This window comes from Lutra lutra, chromosome 3 (genome assembly GCF_902655055.1).
Source record: "Lutra lutra chromosome 3, mLutLut1.2, whole genome shotgun sequence".
Classification (NCBI taxonomy): domain Eukaryota; kingdom Metazoa; phylum Chordata; class Mammalia; order Carnivora; family Mustelidae; genus Lutra; species Lutra lutra.
This window is the reverse complement of record NC_062280.1, coordinates 131,715,143-131,737,516: the sequence shown is the minus strand read 5'-3', so window position 1 is coordinate 131,737,516 and position 22,374 is coordinate 131,715,143. Positions and strand designations below refer to the sequence as shown.

General features: G+C 34.4%; 1 protein-coding gene across 12 annotated transcripts in view; it reads right to left on the bottom strand.

The window, feature by feature from the left end:
• NBEA (neurobeachin) overlaps positions 1-22,374 on the bottom strand; it is a 677,938-nt gene that overhangs the window by 606,977 nt on the left and 48,587 nt on the right. For all 12 annotated transcript variants that reach the window (XM_047723145.1, XM_047723148.1, XM_047723152.1 and 9 more), the window contains exon 2: positions 1,018-1,249. In XM_047723145.1, coding sequence (XP_047579101.1) covers positions 1,018-1,249 — 232 coding nt within the window. The remainder of the gene's footprint in view (positions 1-1,017; positions 1,250-22,374) is intronic.

Below are 22,374 nucleotides of genomic sequence, written 5' to 3'. Positions count from 1 at the left end.
TTTAATATAGTCTATAAGAAAAACAAAAATGTTTAAATATTGTTTAAAAGACATTCATCTTTAACTAATTCTTCACTCCATTACTTCTTAATGTTTTGTTCTATTAATATTAAAATTAATTATGCATAAATCAAAATATGATAGAGGATTTTCTGGTATCTGAACTACTTGTCAAGAATCAGATATGAGATTGTGAGGAATCATATTAGCACTTTTAAAATTATGAAAACTCTTTTATATCAGAAGAGACATATGCTGAAGATTCATGGCTTAAAAGAATGAACATTTTAAACACTAAGCTTATTTTCTGGGAATAATGTTGCTCTGAGACCATATCTTTCAAAACATTTCTATCGAAGTGCATCTAACAACAAAGGAGAATTAACTTGCAGGGAGATAAAGGATTGGCAATGAATAATCATAGACTTCATATTTGAAGTAACACATAACAAGGATGAAAATTAGTATTTTTATCTTATCCAGGCAAATTTTATGTTGTATTCTATATCTGTTTAATACAAAATTTTCTCTAAAGAATATCACAGTAAAATGGAGATACTTCCCAAAAATTCAACATGCTTATCCTAAGGACATTAGTTCCTCCTGTCATAGTTCCATATATACGAAACTGAAAAGCATGGAGCTTGAGGTTGGTAAAGTGGACATATACAGAATTGTAATACATATTGTAAAATTTTAATTACGTAAAATTTAACTAAGTACTATGTAAAAAGGTACTGTTTATTTTTCTGATAGATTTCGTGGTTATTTATTCCATGTAATGAGATTTTCTAAAACCTGGAAAAGCAAAATCAGAATTTTGTCTAATAAAGAAAAAGGTATTTTCTATTCTTCAAGTTTTCCCTTAATATACAGGGCAAATTTTCCATACATTTCTACTATCTATTTTAAATCAAGTTAGCTCCAACAAATCTATATTACCAATAGAATATAAAGAGAAGTACGTGACTCTTGATAAACACTTTAAGTATATTATCCTGTCAGATAACCTCATACCTGCTATCATGTCATCTACAGCACTCATTTTCAGCAATACTTGTTCAATTAGCCCAACTTCTGTGCTAGTCTGTAAATTCCGAACACTTTTTCGTAAAATGGCTGTAAACATGCTCCATATTTCTGCTTGACATGTTACATCACAGTGCTCCAAAAGCTCTGTCATGCATGTGATACTCTCAGCATCCTGGATAATAAAGTTCATCTCCAAGTCAAATTCTCCACCAACCAGCTGAAAATAAACAAAAAGAAACAATAACTAATGATAACATGAGAGATTATTTATAACAATAAAATAAAAATAATAATTCAACCTGCATGATAGCATAGCTACTCTAAAACATTTCAAGTTTTCTAGTCTAACACTACTTTTGATAAAAATTTGAAAGCTACAGATTAAGGGTGCTATAAGAATGAAAACTAGCAATGTCTAGTTTTTTAAAAATGGAAAAGGGTAATTTCAAATCAAATGGAGCAAAATGGTGCAGAGGACTACTGGGTAGGATTCAGGACAAATTCCTATAAAAAAGAATTTGGCTCCAAAAAGTGATAATCATTAGAAAATGCAGAACTCACAAAGGATAAATTTTAAGACATGAAGTTCATTTTCTTTAGTTCATTACTAGACTGACAAATGAGATGTAACAGAAAAGAAACAAAGGGCCTAATCACCATGTACAGAAGATAAATATGATTGATACTAGCAAACTTATAGTAAAAATTGAAATGATAGAATCAATGTTAAAAATGTTTAAAATATACCTACTATCTTATAATATTTTACTTTAAAACTTGTGAATTGATATACAAAGATGATTTAACAGCAATGTATTTGACTTGTGGCATTACAACAAGTGAGTCAAAAGTATTACTGTCCTCTATATCTAAGAGTTCGGTCTGTTTGTTCATTTGTTTTTCGTTTATTTCACATCTGTCTTTAGTTGCCAGACAGATGGTGAGCAAGGAGACAGGCAAAATAGATAAAGGGTATTGAGAGGTACAAACTTCCAGACATAAAATACGTAAGTCATGGAAATGAACAATACACTAGTCAATAGCCAATAATATTGTAAAGACATTGCACAGTTACAGATGGTGACTACATGTGTGGTTAGCATTGAGAAATGCACAGAATTGTCGAATCACCATGTTGAATACCTGGAACTAATAAACACTGTATGTCAACTCTACTTCAACAGTAAATTTAAAAAAAAAACTTTTTAAAAATGATATTCTTATTCTCTATTGTTCAAATCACATATGACATATTAATTATATTGTTATAAGTACTATTCTTAATGAAGAACATTGAAAAACTAGGTATCTTTCTGGTCTATAGAAGAAAATTTAGGAAGAAAATAATAGCCATATACAAAATACCTAATAAATTTGAAATCATACATGCATTATTCATTCATTTAGTAAATATTTTATTTATTAAAAATTAGAAATTACTGTTCTAGGAACTAGGGATATATCTATGGACAAGAAAAACCCCATGTGCTAATAATGTTAAGTTCCAGAAATAAAGATGTGTGTATATATGTATATGTGTGTGTGTGTGTGTGTGTGCGCGTGTGTGTATACACTCTACCTTATTCCCCCAAAAGTTGAAATTGGTTCATAAGTTACAGAAAGCATAAAAGAAGATATAAACAGTAAGTAGTCAGGAAAATGGAAATAAGGGGGAAATAAAATTAGGGGCAGATAGGTACCAGAAATTAGGTTCATGAAATAGAATTTTATATCAAAGAAAAATATTCATTATAAGGGTAGATATATGGGATAAATACAATTAATAATAATAATAATACCATCAAGTAAGCTTACATACGACTTAGCACTATTCTGAGGGCTTTTCATATATTAAATAACTTAATTCTTAACAACTTATGAGAAAGGATCTATTATTATCTTCATTTTACAGTTAAGGAAGAATAGGCACAGAAAATTTAACTTGGAAAAGATCACAAAACTAGTAGATAGAGGATCCAGGATCAAAACCCAATAAGTCCGTCTTCAAACAAGTCCATACAAGCAATAATCTCATTTAAGAATATTTTTAAAGTCTTGAAATTTAAGAATTTAAAAAAAAATATTCTCAAATTTTAAAATTATACTCTGTATTTTTCTCTGTAAAAGCTGTAAAACTCAACTATATGAGAAACCAGCCCTCATCCTAACTCTGACTTTTTTTTTTTTTTTTTTAACTGACCTAGATATTCTCTTGGGTTAAAGGCTGGTTTTACCTCTGTGTATGAAACAACTTCAACTCCTCTTACTATTTCGGTCTTATTAACAAAAATAGCTACTAGAATGGTTAAGAGATTGTTTCTGAATTCAGACTTCCTGGATTCAGATTTTAGCTGTACCACTTACTGTGTGACCTTAATGACTCTACTTCTCTAAGTCTCAGTTACTTCATCTAAATATGGGAATAAAAGTTCCTATCTAACAGTGTTGTAGTTATGAGGATTAAATAAAGTAATGGCATTTAGGTGCTTAGGAACAAAATTAGCCATGTAGCTAACATTCAGTTGAGATTAGCTATTACCAGTTCTCTTATGACCCTAACTTTAACAAAAAAAAAAAAGTAGTCATATAATCACGTATGTCTGAAGTACCACAAAACAAATAGCTTGAGCCTTGTGTTTCCAGCAAGTTAAACTATTGTGGATCATGTACTCTCTTAGATATTCATTGTAGATTTATGAGAACCAACTCAAACATCTTTTCACCATACCATGGTCTTATCAAAGAACTGGTTACTTTTCTACTATTATATGTCCAATTGACTTGGATCACTACTTATGACCCTTGTAGACCAATGGTTAGTAACTCAGAAGAGATTCTCTAAAAGGGAACCATATAGAGAGGGAGGAAAAAAAAAAAAACAGGTTTGAAAATCAATGATGTGGACACTTACTAACTGAACTAATAGAAGGAGATAACTAAGGTTTAAGCCTACGTGTCTCTGAATAAATGTGCATAAGAATTTGTATATACTAAAATGGGGGAATATTGAAGAATTTTTTAGACTAACCTCCTAAATGAACTGTAAGTGCTTCCATAGAGTCTGGCATAACCAACAACCATTATGTAATGTGTAAATAACAGAGATGGGTTCAGTGGGAAGGAAAAAAAAAATAGTCTGCTTTTAAAGGAATCAACAATTAATATGTATAACTCTAACAATGAGGCCTCTGTTTTAGGAAGCTTACGGTTTCATCTTTCTCAGTTAAAAAACAATGCTCCTTTCTATGTATCATTTAATTACAAAAGAGTACAGTTTGGATCTCTGACTTCTTTGCCAGAAACTGTAAAAATATTTATTGTAGATGTTGTAAAGTGGGCCTGTATTTTCAGATGTTCTTTCTAACCCTACTATAATTTTTAATACTTTAGTGTTAATAAGGTTAAATACTTACAAAACTATCATTCCAAGATTAGAGAAATATTTATTCCCTACTTATAAAGGAGTGGTTCCATATTTACCAACTAAAGCATGTAGGAAAAAGTAGAAACAACTGGCTTTCATTATTTAAACTATTCTCTAACAATTCTATGAGGAAAATGCACAATTGTCTTCTTTTATAAAAGTGAAAATAAATGAGGTTAAACAGCACGAACAAGGTCACATGTAAGTAAAATGACAGATCCAGGAGTGTAATCTAGATGAAAAATGAACCTAAATACCTTCCTATGAAGTTAGAAGTATAGACTTAAAAAAAAATAAAAAACATAAGGTGTATCATAGTAGATCTACAAAGAAATCAGTGTTGTATGAACTGTATGCGGAATAAAAGAAGAGAAAATAATTTCTATGGGTAAGAAATAAAACACCCAGAAGTAGTAAATAAAATTTTTTAAAAACAACTAATTTATTTAAGGTTATTTCAACAAGAAAGTAGAAGACTTTGAAGGCTCAATTATAGGAAAATTAGCAATAAACACTAAAAAAGAAAACTCAGGGGGCAACCTTTAAAAAGCAATAAAAATGACACAAAGCTGAAAAAGCTAAACCAAAAAAAGCCAAAATCACTGTTACCCTAGTAGAAAAGAGATTTATAAATCAATTAAGACTTCCTGTAAATATGAACATGTCATTGCAATACTCTATTTGTACAGTTAAGAGAGTTCTTTTTGGGCGCCTGGGTGGCTCAGTGGGTTGGGCCACTGCCTTCGGCTCAGGTCATGATCTCGGGGTCCCGGGATCGAGTCCCACATCGGGCTCTCTGCTCAGCAAGAGGCCTGCTTCCCTCTCTCTCTCTGCCTGCCTCTTCGTCTACTTGTGATCTCTCTCTGTCAAATAAATAAATAAAATCTTTAAAAAAAAAAAAAAAAAGAGAGTTCTTTTCTTCTAGGCGTTTTCCTTAAAATTCTAAAAGGATGGTGAGTGCTGTGAATTGTGTAAGAAAGACTGATGAATCACAGACCTATACCCCTAAAACAAATATTATATGTTAATAAAAAAAAACTGTGGTGAAATATACATAACATAATATGTATCATTTTAACCATGTGTAAGCATATAATTTAGTGTGAATACATCCACAATGTTTGATATTGTTATAGTCTGAAAATCAAAACTTTGTAACTGTAACCTTCAAATCAAAATCTATCTACGGGAAGAAGGAAAAGATGAACCAAGAGTAAAAAAAACGGGTGGAAGATGATGGAATAAGCAAAGTTGATTAAAATTAAGATTTTTTTTTTTTTTTACTCACACTGTAGTTTTTCTATTTTGCTTTTGGTTTCATAAAGTCATAAAGCACTATCTTAAAATTAAAAAAAAAAATTCTAGGGGTGCCTGGGTGGCTCAGTAGGTTAAAGCCTCTGCCTTCGGCTCAGGTCATGATCCCAGGGTCCTGGGATCGAGCCCCACATCGGGCTCTCTGCTCTGTGGGGAGCCTGCTTCCTCCTCTCTCTCTCTGCCTACTTGTGATCTCTGTCTGTCAAATAAATAAATAAAATCTTTAAAAAAAATAAAAATAAATAAAAAATTTTAAAAAAAATTCTAAAAGGTATTGCCACTATAAGAAAAGTGGTCCCCAATGGTGCTTCCCACCCAAGAATTGGTCATAGAGGAATTTATATAAAATAAATACCACAGCTGAGCTTTTTAAATGAAGTTACTCTTAATTATATAAAGAAATAAAATTTACTATATAAAAAGTTAGAATATAAAATCTAACTGACTTGGAAAATACCTTCTGAAAGGACTAAGTTTGTAATTACTAGCAATTTAAGTATCTTTTATCTTTTTAAATATAGAGTTTTTAAATGCCTTTATTTTGAAATCTTAGATTATTAGAATCATATGAGATAATTCTTTCTCATTAATTAGATCAAACTGGACAATTAGTAACCATTTGGATTTCTTTGCAACTTATCCTTCCGGATAAATCCTAAATTAGATAACACTGCCTATAAAGTCACGATTTAACGCCTCAGCTACAGCTTCCTCTACTTCCCATTTGCTAGCTACAGTCATAGGAATATTTCTGCACTGCACATCTCTCACTTCACCTAAAACTCTTCATATATGTTATTCCCTATACATGACATAGAGTTCTCTTCCAACCTTTACATTTGTTAACATCCATTAAGCCTCCAAATACCAGTTTAGATAGCACTTCATCCAGAAAGCCTTCCCAGAACCCACAAAGTTTGCCTTTCTCTGAATTCCCAGTAACACCCATGTACACCATAGCAATGATAACATAATACCATAGATGTTCACAGATATCTTTCTATCCCCCACATTAATAAACTTTGTAAGGGTAAGGACCATTTCTAACTACCCCCTGTATCTTCACATAAGCACAGTGACAAGCCAATGAAAATTATTCAGTGTTTAACAAGGAATCAGAAGATGGCAAGATGGGAGTTCAGGAGAGTGGGGCAAGAGGGTCTGATTCACGGCCAGTCACCAAGTTTTAAGCGAGACTATTCAAGTTTTTCCCCTTCAGTAATGAATTGCCCTTACTGCCACATAACTTTTTTAATGTTCCACTGGGGATTACAAAGCCAGAGATACTTTCTCTTTCCTGATTATACCTTCAGCTGCCTTAATTTTTCTTCTATTATTACTTGGAAAATATATAAGGTTTAATAAGTAAAATTCAGAAGACTTGTACAGTTGACTTAGTAAAGCATTAAGTATACTACATACAATTTTTAGTTGTTAAAATCAGGCTTAATCGTATTTCCACTTCCAGTTTCTATTTTCAAGTGAAATTAGTTTAAAACATCTTCCTTTGAAAAATAACAACACCACCAAAAAATGGCAGAATTGGAAACTCTAAGGCTATGTTCTCCCTAAAAAACTAATAAGCTGGCAAAAACTGTCAAAACCAACTTCTGAAAAATTCTGGAGTCAAGACAAAAATGTACACCAGCCAGGGGAAGACGTAGTGAAGAAGAAGCTATTGTTCTTTGTCCCACCTATAATCCCCCAAACCTGGGAGGGCAATAGTCATGAGGGCAGCATCCTGTACAAGTTCCAGAGGAACTGCTTTCTAGTTCCAGAGAAGTAGCAAGAACCTTATATTCAAACTTATGGGTCTCAACCAATCTGACAGCTCCCTCAAGGACAGGTGCAAAGAACTGTCTTTATTTCACCAAACTTAGAACACCTCCAGGTTGGGGACACCTGACCTGCTGAAAGCATGCTGCTGATAGCATGTAAAGGCACAGATACTAGCTGCAGCAGCCTGAGCTAGAGACAACACTTGGAATACACAAAAAAACAGACCTGGAAGCCTGGGAAAAAAGATGTGGGGAAAGAAGGTATGTGTGGGCATAAAGACCTAGATATCTCCTGGGCAGGCTGCACATACAGAAAAAGCCTAAAAGCCTAAAAAGACCCTAAGCCTTCACTTGGAACGGGCCTTTAGATTCTACACAAGTAGGAAGTAAAAGCTAGGAGAGAGCTGCAAATAGCCTGACCAAGCATTGAAGGAGTGCCCCAAGAGCAAATCTACAAAGGCAGGAAGAGTATTTTTTGATTTTTCATTTTTTCTTTCCTTGGCTCGAGGCATTGAAGATAACTGTCAAAACATCAGCTGAGGGGCACCTCGGTAGCTCAGTAGGTTAAGCGTCTGCCTTTGGCTCAGGTCATGATCCCAGGATCCTAGGATCAAGCCCTGCATTGGGCTCCCTGCTCCATAGGGAGGCTGATTCTCCCTCTCCCCCTGCCCCTTCCCCTGCTCATGCTTTCTCTTTCTCTCTCTCATTCTCTCTCTCTCAAAAAAAAAAAAAAAAAAATCTTCAAAAAAATTAATGTATCATCCCACCAAACAAACAGAATTTCAATGGCTATACACAACAGAGAGTACAGACTTAGAAACATATTTTAGAAAATCACTAAGCCAACAACCCAAAACAGCAACAACAAATACAAGGAAAATGAAAGAAGAATATGATTTCCAGCCTTTCCACATGACAATATTCAAAATGTCCATTCTTCAACAAAAAAAATTATGAGACATACAAAGAAACAAAAGTATGGTCCATCTAAAGAGAAAATATTAATTTAATGTTCAAACTTTGATAACTACATTTGTTATCATTTCCTTCCTCTACTCTGTCCTCCTGCTCACATTTTGTTTTCTTCCTCTTACTACACAGATATCTTTTCCTATAAGCCAATCAAATTACTTTAGAAGCAGATACAATCTAAATTTAAAAGGTATTCAGTTATTAACCTCTAAAGAAGGACTCTTTGAGATAAACTTGTCTATAATTTTACAAACAAAGTGGAAACATGATATTTAAAATGACCACTCCGTGACCATTTATGTGCTGAATAATTTATGTGTATCATCTCATTTAATTCACACAATTTTGTAAGATAGCATCACAATCAAGGAAACTGAGGTTAGCATAAGTTAAGTAACCAGCCCAAGGTCCCAAAGCTAGTGTCAGCATCAGAATTTGTCTAGTCTTGTCAATTTTATATAGAATTAAGAAGAATACCAAAACTAAAGAGACCATCACCCACACATAAATATATAGCTCCATCAGTCATTGAATCTTCAAGATCTGATACACGTATCATAAATGACTTTCAGATAAATTTTTAGTATGTAACAGGAAAATATTTTATAATTTGGACATGAACATAATAAAAGCTAATGATCTTAAACCCAGCTGACAAACTTAAGCAAGAAAAATAGAAAATTACTTTTTTCCTATTTCTTTCACAATAGTCCTTAAAAAATTATTTTAAAAGTAATTCATATTGGTAATCCTTCTATGGTATAGAAATAACTATACCCAGGAGTATAGCAAATGCTATAAATATAGTCCATAAAAATTCTAAGGATTGAAAGAGAAAACAAAGTGAGTGACTTTCTTTTTTTTTTTTAATCTTAAAAGATTTTATTTATTTATTTGACAGAGATAGACATAGCAAGAGAGGGAACACAGGCAGGGGGAGCGAGAGAGGAAAAAGCAGTCTTCCTGAAGAGCAGGGAGCCTGATGTAGGGCTCAATCCCAGGACCCTGGGATCATGACGTGCGTGAGCCAAAGGCAGATGCTTAACTATCTAAGCCCCCAGGCATCCCTCCATTACTGTTTAGCAGGATAATGTTTTGAGGGAAAGAGTGTCTTTATTGCTCTAACCTCAACATTAAATATTTTAATGCTTTATTTTTGATCAAAAGGTGATATGTCCTATTTTATTTATTTATTTGTTTATTTATTTATTTTTATAATTTTTTCTTTTTTATTAACATACAATGTATTATTTGCCCCAGCGATACAGGTCTGTGAATCACCAGGTTTACACACTTCACAGCACAGTGAGTGACTTTCATACAATAACTGCCCTCTTTAAAATATATTTAAAATAGGGGCACCTGGGTGGCCCAGTGGGTTAAGCCTCTGCCTTCAGCTCAGGTCCTGATCTGAGCTTGGAACCCAATGTAAGGTTGGAACCCTGAGATCATGATCAAAGCTGAAACCAAGAGTCAGACACTTAACCAACTGAGCCACTCAGGTGCCCCAAACATCTACATTTTTTTAAAGTAAATTCTGTGTATGTATGAGTGTAATAAAGCTTTAGTTTGTGGAAGGAAAATTAAAAAAAATATATTTCTACTCTTTTTTATTTAATGTTTCATTATCACTTTATTAATGTCTTACATGATTAAATTATCTTAGAACTCTAGAACTCACAAATTTAAAAAAAAATCACTAGTTACATGTGCTACTGGGTTCATTTATAAAAAATAAAGTTATTAAGATGGATTAATCCAAATCATGGGTTATTGGTAGTCTACTACTACCTAAAATAACTTTAATAAAATAATCTTCTTGAACTGCTCAAGGTTTCACAGGCCTCACCAATCCCATTCCTTTCTTTACAATTTTTTTCCCATAGAAATAACATAAAATCTATATTCTGAATGAAAAATTAAAACAAGAACAAAAAAAAGTTTTAACTAAACTTAAGAGCTGATTTTTAGCTATACAGAATGCATTTATACACACATGCATGTGTGTGTGTGTGTGTGGACATATATTTACACACACACACATAAACAGAACACACTCCTCAAAATTTCAACTTTTTGGAAAATGACTATCATCCATTCTGCAATACATAGTGAATTAAAAGGGAAAAAAAAAACCCATCTCCCCAAAATAAAACTACTTTCTTGAAGAGCAAACTTAATCTTCCTTCTTCATACAAACTTGATACTTTCATACTACCTTTGACTTGTCTGCGTTTTTCTCTATTCCAATTGTCAAGCCCTACTTCCTTTCTTCCTTGCTCAGATATCTCAGATTCAACCCTTCATTTTCTTCCTTGTTCAAATATCTCACATTCAACCCTTCATTTTCCCTAGCTACCACACCAAAGAGTTTCAAAAATCTCACTTTGCCTCCTTACAGTATCTCACTACTTCAAGTCACCACTGAATATCACTGCCAAATTCATCTTCCTAAAACACAATTTATCTCATAACACTGTTTCTCAATAACCTTTTTACTAGATGAATTTTTACTTATTTATTATCCGAATATCTAAATTATCTGAATCCACCATATGAAATCCTACAACAGCTTCTCACAGAAGTACTGATCAAGCCCAAGGGGATAAAATGAAAGGAGAGACCCCTGCTTCTAAATCAAAGCTCTGCTAAAACCTCTGAGCAGAAATAGATTAGTTTAATATGCCAGGTACATCAGTTTATTTCTCCTCTGAGCCCCAGTTTCCACATCACTATATATAAAAGAACAGAGCAAAATTATATGATCTCTAAGATCTTCTGTCTCTGGAATACAAAGTTGTACAATCCCTACTGAGAAGACAGCTGTGACGTATGCAAAAACTGTGGTGTCATAAAGCAAGAGCAGAATGTATAATCCAAAGACCCAAGGAGGATAAAGTAACATTTAAAAGACTATAAATAAGGCACTGGATAAACTGCCAGGATCACTTGATGAGGTAAATACAGAGGAGAAGATTCACCAGTTCAACCAGTTTGTTTGAAAGAAATAAAAAATATGTGACTAGAACAATAAAACATTACTCTCTGATTCCTAGAGTTCACAAAGCTACTTGAGATGACTTCTATCAGTACTAACAACCAGGACAAGAATCTGAAGTTCCAAATAACTGTTTATATCCCAAAGAGAAGGCATTCCTACCTTAAAAGGCTTTAATTAGGAAGCAACAAAGAAAAATGAATGAATCAAGGATTTAACTCAAGAAATTGGGAAAAGAGGTTTTAAAAAGCAAGCCTGAGATATTTACGCAGAAAGAAATTTTAATTGTTAAAGCAGAATTTCATGGGTTAGAAAATTTTAAAATTGTACATTTGGTTAAAAAATCCACAATGTGATTTACAGCCAGAAAACGAATAATACATACAACCCTCAGACAAAGAGAGAAAAGACTGAAAATTAAAAGTAAAATATAGCAAGTAGACCTTTCATCTCATGAGACATATGTTCAATCTGTACTACTAAATTTACAGAGAAAAGGAACTAAATCAAAATTGTTTCTCAAAGTGTAGCTCTGAGTTATGGGTTATAAATTTTTTTATCTTTACATATTTTCCAATTCTATGAATTTTTTAAAAGAACTTTTTAACTTTTATTATCAATTATATTCTACCCTCCTAAACTTATATTTAGGAGGGTATAATAATTCTCAGATTCAGGGGTTATATATAAACACTAGACTATAAACTGCCTAATGATAGGACCTACAGTTGTCCTACTGACCAATCCATGAGCAACACCTATATAGTATGCACTGAAATATCTGAAAACATCTTATATCTATTAAACAAGTATTTAACATAGTTATAGGGATACCAGTATTTTAAAAGTAGATTTAAATAATATGTATTTTTAGAGTTTTCAAACTTCTAGCCCTACAGCCTATTTGATAAAAGAACTTCTGCCAATTCTTCTACAAAAACAACCTCTTAGGTACAGAATCCACAGTGAACCTAGTGTCATTAAACTTTCCATCTCCAGTTCCATTCCATAATATCTTAAGCAGTCCCTTCATTAGAAATTTCTTTCTAGGGGCGCCTGGGTGGCTCAGTGGGTTAAAGCCTCTGCCTTCGGCTCAGGTCATGATCCCAGGGTCCTGGGATCGAGCCCCACATCGGGCTCTCTGCTCCGCAGGGAGCCTGCTTCCTCCTCTCTCTCTCTCTGCCTGCCTCTCTGCCTGCTTGTGATCTGTCTGTCAAATAAATAAATAAAATCTTTAAAAAAAAAAGAAATTTCTTTCTAAAACATGGAAGTTTATCAAGTTCCCAATCAGAAAATAAAATGAAAAATTAAAGAAAGGTGACAGAGCCCAGGAAGATACTGATTAAAAAGACACTTGAAAAGATGAGGAGAAACAATTCACTAGCACTAGGCTAGTGAATAAACCATCACTTATTATTCAATATTATGTAAAAAATGCTTTTTACTGACCCATAATTAATTAATGCACAAATCTTTGGAGATAGGCTAACTTGGAATCAAATCCCAACTCCACTACTTATTGAATTCATGACTTGACAGGTAACATCTCAGTATAATACCACCTATCTCACAGGGATGATGGATCATTAAACAAGCTATTTTATGTAAAGTACGCAACAGTGAATAGCTTAGACTAGGTACTCAATACATGTTAAGTTTACCTTCTTTTTCCAGTATAAGATGGAGAGCCAAAAAAATAATAAAATAAAGAGGAATACTTACCAGCACAGAAAGGAATAATATCCATGACTTTAACTTTATTAGCACTATGTGCTGATCAATACATCTGAATGACAAGAGGTTAATATTACTAAATATCAGAAGAATATTAATTTAAAAAACAAAAACCTTGAGATGGTTTAAAAAATCACAAAGTCTTTGCTTTGTGTTTGTTTTTATTTATTTATCTGTTTATTTAGAAGAGAGGGAGAGAGAGAATCTTAAGGAGGCTCTACGCCTGGAGCAGAGCCCCACAAGTGGTTCGATCTTATGACCCTGAGATAATGACCTGAGCCAAAAATCAAGAGTTGGATGCTCAACTGTTTGGGCCACCCAGGTGCCCATGTTTGGTCTTAGAAAACATAAACACACATTATACACACAGGCATAAAAATTAGTAATTTTCCTTATAACTACAATATTATAACCATGAAGAATTAAGCACAAGTTAAACATCAACTAAACTGAAATAAGTAATTCCTGAAATGAAGATACAGACTTAAGTTCAGCTTCTGTAAATATTTCTTAGAAATTCCTACAAGTATTAAGGTCAGTCTGTACTTCACATAGGAAGTCCCAGTAGGCAATCAACTTCCTTAATATATAACTTAAACTGTATACAGAAATCAATATCAAAATAAGGTTTGCCAGAAACAAAGTTTGCATTTTATGTCACATTTATATCAATTAATATTACATTTACCCACAATTTAGTTTAATATTATATCAATATCAAAGAGTTGATTTTACTGTTTGGAAAGTAAGTCACAGCAAATAAAAGCAATAATCTATATAGATTCGGGGTGTGGTAGTCAACACTTATCATACTGAAGGGGGTCAGGAAGTGTCACCCAAAATATGCCACTCTGGCATAAGAATTATTTTAAATTGATGGCAATTAATAAGCAAAAAATATAGGAAGAGTATTCTGCTCTCCCATAATCTGTCTAAAAGCAGGGCATCAATGTATCTTTGTGAAAGTGGTATAAATATCCCACCTCTCCTGTGCTAGGATGAGAAGAGCAACTCTTATCCCTGGAGATGGAAAGCCCACACCAAAATGAGTCTGCATAAACAACCTTTACCAAAATAACCTTTATCTTCCATTAGCTCGCCCATGTATTTCCTAGTCACTTCCCCACAATGTAATGTCCCTTGAATTCCATACCTCTTTCCTTCGTCAAGAAGGGTAATAATCTCTCTTTGAGTTTCACTTCATTTCTGTGAATCATGCATGTAAAAATACCAAAAAATTGTGTATTTGTTTTCTTCTGTGAATCTTGTTTGTCAGTTAATTTCACAAGCAACTTGGGGCTAGAATCTTAGTGAGTAGAAAGAAAATTTTTCCTCCCCAACAATATCATAAAAACTTTAGAGTTGGATCTAAACTCTTTCAATTTATATATGAGAAAGTAACATTATCTCAGTGCTCTTCTTCCACCCTACACTTCCCAAGACTATTTACTTTCCTATATGACTATTTTATAGCTTCTCTTCTCTGTTTAAACTTCTAAGACCTCCTTCCCCATCCTTACCCTAGTGATAGCTAGCTTCCTTTTGCACTGACAACATAAAAGCAATTAGGAAATAACTGTCATCTTTATCAAATTAACTGTGCAAGTATACCCATATCATCTCCCTTCTCATCTCTTCTTAGGGATGAACTATCCAGACTCCTATATAAACCTAACTGTAGGAGTGCTAATAACACTGACTCCATCTCTATACTTTCATCTCTTCATGCTGGCTCCATGACTTCTCTCAGAGCTACTACATTTTCTGGCCCCTGGGAGAGTAATATACATACTTTAGAACCCTCCAAGGTCAGGATGGGAAGAGGCATATTCTGGCCTTCCATGAACCTGTCTGAGATAACACAGTCATTCCGGGTGGTATCACAAGATCTAATTAAATGTTAGCTGTCAACTAATCCTTTGATTCACTATAATGCCCTCTATTGTCTCCTCACTCTATAAAATCTGTCAACTAAGGTCCAGACTTTGTGAAGAATAACTATGCAGAGAATAACTACGCAACTACCATGGATTGCCATCTACCTGATTCCCCTGTCAGTTATTTACCCTGAATAAAACTCTGTGTAAACTATATGGAGTTGCCTGCTTCATCTTTCTGACCTCAAAGTGTCATCTTCATTTGGGGGATATTTTACTGTTCCTCCTCTACCTTCTTAGCAGCTAATGCTTCCATCTGTGCCTTCTATACTCCATGCCCATTCTCTTTCTCAAGTAAATAGCTCTAAGAACTGTTCTTTACATCTGTATCCCTGCCTCATCAGGGGCTGGATCATTCCCTCTACAGGATCACTCTCATCAGCATGCAAATCTACTAAAATCTAACCCATCTTAAAAAAAAAAAAAAAAAATCATTGACTCCACCTCATCCTTCAAGCTACCAACCTATTTTTCTACTTTTTGTTATTGAATCCTCCTCATCCCCGGAACTTACAAAAGCTGAACTGTCCTTGGTCCCAGTACTTGCAACACTTCTCTGTCCATACTCATTCCTAGATAATGTCATTCATTCTCATAGCTTTTAGTACCAAGTAGATACTATTGCCTCACAAATGTGTATCTTTAGCTCAACTATTTGCAGCCTCATCTATCAAAAAATTTCTTGTCATCTTCTCTTATACGGGAAATGGACATCTATTTAACAGGCTCAAGACCAAATTCCTGATATTTTCGCCATCCCACCCCCATATTATATCTTCTAGCAAACTTCCCAGTCTCAGTCAACGATAAACTCTTCATCCTTCCAATTACTCAGTACAAAAGTTTCAGTCATCCTTGACTCCTCTTGTTCTTACATGCCCAATTCCAAAGAGCTAGCAAATCCAGTTAGCTCTTCCTTCAAAAGACGTCTAGAATCTAATCAATTTTTACTACTGTACTGGTACCACCATAATCTGAAACAATATCTATCGTTTGTCTGGGTTACTGAAAGAGTCTCCTCATGGGTTTCTCTCATCTACCCTCATCACCCAGGCCTTATTCTCAATACAAGTTTTAACAGGATCAATGCAATCCTAAACAGATGTGATCCTAAACAGATAATATCTCTCTTCTGCTCAAAGCTTTGCAATGCCTTCCCAATCCAATAAAACCCAAACTTATACAGCACTTTACATAATCTGCCCAATCCTTCACCTCTCAGATCTAATCCATCAACTTCACCCTGCTTCAGACACAATCTTGACACTCTCCCTTCATTTGTGCCTACTTGCTGCTCGCTCTGCCTGTTGTGGTCTCCCCCTGGTATCCACCTGGCTCTCCCCTCAAGTCTCTCTTTGGATATCACCTCATCAAAGAGGTCTTCCCTAAATTACTTTACTTAAGATAGCGAATACTCCAGAAATCTATCCTTATCCACATTATTTTTCTCCACAAAGTTTCACCATCTGACATACTACATATTTTAGGTATGTGTTTATTTCCTACAGCCTCTCCCTAAACTGCCACCTCCATGGGAGCTGAGAGTCTTACGTGTTTTATATGTTTGCTATTATCTCCAGTACCTGGTATATATTTGCCATTCAATAAATACTAATTGAATAAAGGAAAATAACCCAAACATGCTAAATTAAAGAAGCCAGTCACAAAAAAACTACATATTGTACGATTGTGATGTAAATGAGTAGTTGCTAGAGGATGGGAAAATCAGGAATTCAGAGATACAAGAGTTTCTTTTTCGAGTGATGGAAATATTCTGAAACTAGAAAGTGCTAATGGCTACACAACATTATAAATATACTAAACACCATATCATACTGATGTTTGAATTGTACTGAATCCATACCCTTTAAAATGGCTACGATGAATTATATGTAATATGAATTTTATATCTGTTAAAAAGAAAGAAACAGACAAGCCCTTACAGAGACCAATTATCAATTCAAATCATCTCAGCAATCTAAGACTGCTAGGGTCTCAGGCCTAGGTGCCAGCATGAACCAAAAGTCATCATCTCTGGAGGAAGATAACAGCACCCAAAGTCTCAAATTACCTCTACAACTTTTTGATGTACTTTATTCAAGCCTCAATAAAAAACAGCCAGTCATACTACTAAAATATAAGATGGGAATGAAAGCCAAGGAAAAGAAAAGATGTATTAGGTGACTAGATGTGTACACTTCAACACACAGATGAAAAGATAATGGAGTTATCAGGCATAAAATTATAACTAATACGTTCCAGGAATTAAAAAATAAACAAGATTGAGGATTTCAGCAGCTAACAGGAAACCATAAGAGTATAAAAGGTACTTTCTAGAATTGAAAAATAAATGAATTCAGAAATTCAATAAGTTTGACAGCAGATTACATACAGCTGGAAAAAGAATTAGTGAGCTAGAACATGTATTAAAAGACATACGCAGGGATGCCTTGGTGGCTCAGTTGGTTAAGCAGCTGCCTTCGGCTCAGGTCATGATGCCAGCGTCCTGGGATGGAGTCCCACATCGGGCTCCTTGCTTGGCGGGGAGCCTGCTTCTCCCTCTGCCTCTGCCTGCCATTCTGTCTGCCTGTGCTCGCTCGCTCTCCTCTCTCTCTCTGACAAATAAATAAAATCTTTAAAAAAAAAAAAAAAAGACATACGCAAAGAGTAAAGTAAGGGTGAAAGCAGAGGGGAAGAAAGGATGTAGAATACAATGAATAGGTCTACCATATGTATAAGTATTCCTCCAGAAGGACAGGGGGAAGAAATGAAGCAGGAACACTATCTGAATGTATAACGGTAAAGAAATTTCAAAGCTATTTAAAAAAATGAAGCTTTAAGATTATAACAAGGAAACCTTCAATAAAGAAAATACTAAGATGTATTTTTAGGCAAAAAATAAATAATCCCAGATGGATGCTTAGAGATGCAGAAAGAAATAAAAGTTAGTAAAATTATACAGGTAAATCCAAACAATTGTTTACTATGTGTATCAATAATGACAATGCCAAGATATAAGATATTAAGATAAATGAAAATAATAGCACTAAATGGGGGAGAGGGATAAAAAGAATGGATCTATTTCACCCTTCAATTAATCAAAGATGTATGTTATAATATCCAGGGTAACCACTAAAAGAATAGCAAAAGAATAAATTCCTAAAAGTTAATAGGGGTATTGAATAATTATGAAAAATATTTAATCCAAAAGTCGTCAAGAAAGGTAAGGAAAAACATACTGAACGGACACGACAAACATGGTAAGTATAAATCCAAACATATCAATCATTATATTACATGTAAAGAAATTAAACACTCCAATTTAAAAACAAGGATTGTCAAACTGCATATATATATATTTTTTTTTTAAAGATTTTATTTATTTATTTGACAGAGAGAAATCACAAGTAGGCAGAGAGGCAGGCAGAGAGAGAGGAGGAAGCAGGCTCCCTGCTGAGCAGAAAGCCGGATGTGGGGCTCGAACCCAGGACCTGGGATCATAACCTGAGCCGAAGGCAGCGGCTTAACCCACTGAGCCACCCAGGCGCCCCCTGCATATATTTTTTAAGACAAAAACAAAAACAAAAAAAAACCCTCAACTAAATGCAGCTTACAAGAAATTAAGAAATACACCTTATACATGAGGATCCAGTACAGAATGAAACCTGTGGGGGATATGAAATGGGGCCCATCTTTCAGGAGTTTAACATGTGATAGCAAGGTAACTCATAAACACAAAACAAAGAAAAGCCTAAAGCAATTATACATATATCTTAAGAAGTATAAACTTTTTCCCAACCCTGTCTTTTCCCTGGGTAGCTTATGCTTATCCTCCAGTTCTTATCATGTTACTTCCGCCAGAAAGCTTTCCTGACTCTCCCTAACCAGGTTAACAGGGTTAAGCGCTCCTGCTAGGTAATTCCATACAAACTGTGCTTCTTCATCATAACAATTATTACAGTATATAGTAAGTAAGTGTTTTACTGTTTCCTCCACTAGAAAACAAATCCTGTAAGATCAAAAACCCAATCTCTACTGGGTCCAGAACCGTGAAAGCTCTGAGACCTTCTCCTACTTGCAAGCTAACCAATTAGCTGGTTTCATAAATGCTGGCAAAAGAGGTGATTCCCAGGTCACAGACAAAAGATTTTATCACTCAAGCACAACCGACTATACAAGCTTCCCACCTCCACTGGTTCCCTCTGTCCTCCAAAGTCCACAGGGCTGATGCACAGGCAAGTCCAAGTGATGGTGCACATATAGAAACTCCACAATCTTTTAAAGGGGCTGTGGCAAGCCTGACAAGTTTTTGCCTTAGACAGAGATACCTTTATTATTATGGTTAAAAAAATAAGTCTGCCCTGTCCCCTGAATATCTCTTTCAAGACTATTTCCTATATAAAAATCCTTGAAAAGATACTCAAGAACAAATCCTAATAAAAAAAAATTAAAAAAAAAAAAAACAATTATCGCAACTCAAGAACAAATCCTGATAAATTTTTTTTTAAAAAAAAGGAGAATTGCCCCAAAATACAGTTCACCATTTCACCTGTAACACTTAGCACAATGCCTGGCACATAAATGGTAATCAACATTAGCAGAATGCATAGTATATAATAAATGAAGTAATGAAAAATTGGGAAAGACAGTAAGTATTATGATAAAACACTGAATTACTTTTAATTCTCTTAAGATTCTTTAAATAGCTCTATTTTTATTCTATCGTGTGCATAACTGCATTGTCTCAACTTTGTAAATTCACATACTTTGTTCTATTACTCTCTTTTTAAATGAGTAATTTCTAAGGTCTAGGCAAACACTGTATATTCCAAATTCTCCTTATTTGGATCTTTAATCAGGTAGGATCTTTATCATGATATGCACCCACTGGAAATACCTTTTATTCAATGGTAGACTTACTGAAAAAAAAAGCTACTGTGTAGATCAAATAGTGCACTGATATTTTCTAAAGAGGCAAAATATGGAGATATCCCCAACCTACAAGAATTGCTTCCCAAAAGGCACAAGAGGGCCTTAAAGAGCATTAATGAAACAAGTAACTTCTCAAGAGGAAATGACAAAGCTTGTCAGTGGTAGTGACATACACCACCAGTCTAACTGCCCATTGTTGTTTTTTTCCTTTAATTTCTTTTCTCATCACAGCAAACATTCCAAACATCCTGCAATTCACAGAAGATAAGAACACAGCCTTTAGCTCTTGATTAGAAGATAAAGCAACCTAACTAACTCTAAGTTAGACCAAAATTCAAGTTAAGGAACAAAATGTACATGGATGAAAATTTCTTGGTATAAATATAAAGGAACATACAAACAATCACATACTTGGTGGAATTAAAATTACTTACATTCTTTCCACATGAATAAATGAAAATGTAATCAGTTGATGACTGTCTTAATCCTTTTTATCTTAAAGTCATATTTGTGTATTTTTAATAAATTAGTGTTTTGGGGAGGTAGGAAGAGGGAGAATGAGGATTGCTAATTACCTGGTTCATTTGCTGTCCTTTTACCACTTATAATCTCTTGTAAAAAAGCATACACAGAATTTTATTTTCTTCCCCACATATAATCTCAATCATGTAGTTATACACATACACACACACACACACACACACACACACACACAGAGTACTGTCACTTACTTTGATCACTAATATATCAAGTTTTCTCTATCATCTGTGTTTTCTGTTGTTGAAATAAATTCCTGGGCCCAAGATGAAATAAATTTCTAGGGGTGCCTCGGTGGCTTAGTTGGTTGAGCATCTGCCTTCAGCTCAGGTCATGATCTCTGGGTCCTGGGATTGAACCCAGCAGGGAGTCTGCTCTTCCCTCTCCCTCTGCCCCCCCTTATGAATTTTCTCCCTCTCTCTCAAATAAATATTTAAAAAATAAAAAAGAAATTTCTAGGCATCTCTGCCCAGAACACTACTTCAGCAAACTGAACTTTTGTATTCCTGTATATGCTACTCTTGACTAGAAATACAATATAGCAGTCATCCCATCCCCAAATGCCAAGCCAATTCTGGGCTCTATGCTCATTTCCTTGCTCCTTAATTTTTCAAAATAAGCTCAGACATGCAACTCAGGCAATAATGCCATTTCCAAAATGCAGGTATTAATCCTTTATAAAAATCCCTCTTAAACAAAACTCCTCAGGAAGTGTGCTCCCCTGCTTGTGAGGTTCTTTACTCACCCAATTCATGGATTGTTTCCTTTGAATAAAGGACACCAAACTCATTACTAAATTATTTTAGTTCTGTCATCTGATGGTACTTATCCCTGGTTTTCTGTGAATCATTTTACTCCTTGCTGTTTTTTTGGAATGAGTTTGTTCATTCTTAACATTTTGCACTGTGATCAGAGAATGCTGTTTTTATTATTTCTCTTCTTTGGAATTCATTGAGATTTTTTTGTTGGCTTCTAACATGTTCAATGTTCATTATTGTTTAATGTGCACTTAAAAAGAAGATACGGTCTACTAAGGTGAGGGTTTAGAGTCTGATATAAATAGGATCCATTCTTGATTATATTTTAAGGTACTCAATACACTTGCTAAATTTCATGAATGTAACCTTCCTTGGATGGAGAGGGAAGTGTTAAAATCTCCAATTATTTATGTGTCCGTCTCTTGAATTTATGTGTCTGTGTTGAATTTATGTGTCTAACTCTTGAATTTATGTGTCTGTCTCTGACCTTGAATGTATCTGTCTCTGACCTTGTAGAAACTACAGTTTCTAGTTTCTGAGAGCTGACCTGAAGTGATAATGTGATTTATAATAATATATATATGTATAAACAATATATATATATTTATTTATTTGTACTTTGTTCCCATTCTTGGCATAGGCTCCTCAAACCCTTAAAATTTCCTAACAGAAGAGAGAAATAAAGGTATCTTTTGTCATTTTAATGAGATGACTCTGAGGAAGCCTCTAGGTAACCTAATATTGAGGACTGGATGCCAGGGAACCAACCTTGGGACTAAAGGGTTAGAACCTTCAGTCTAGATCTCCCATCCCCTCCCCAGCACAGGTCTGAGGAAATAAGAAGGGTTAGCGACGGAGTTCAATCACTACTAAGGGCCAAAGACTTCATCAATCATGCCTATGTAATAAAGCCTCCATAAAACCCCAAAAGGCTGGGGTTCATGGAATTTCCAGGTTG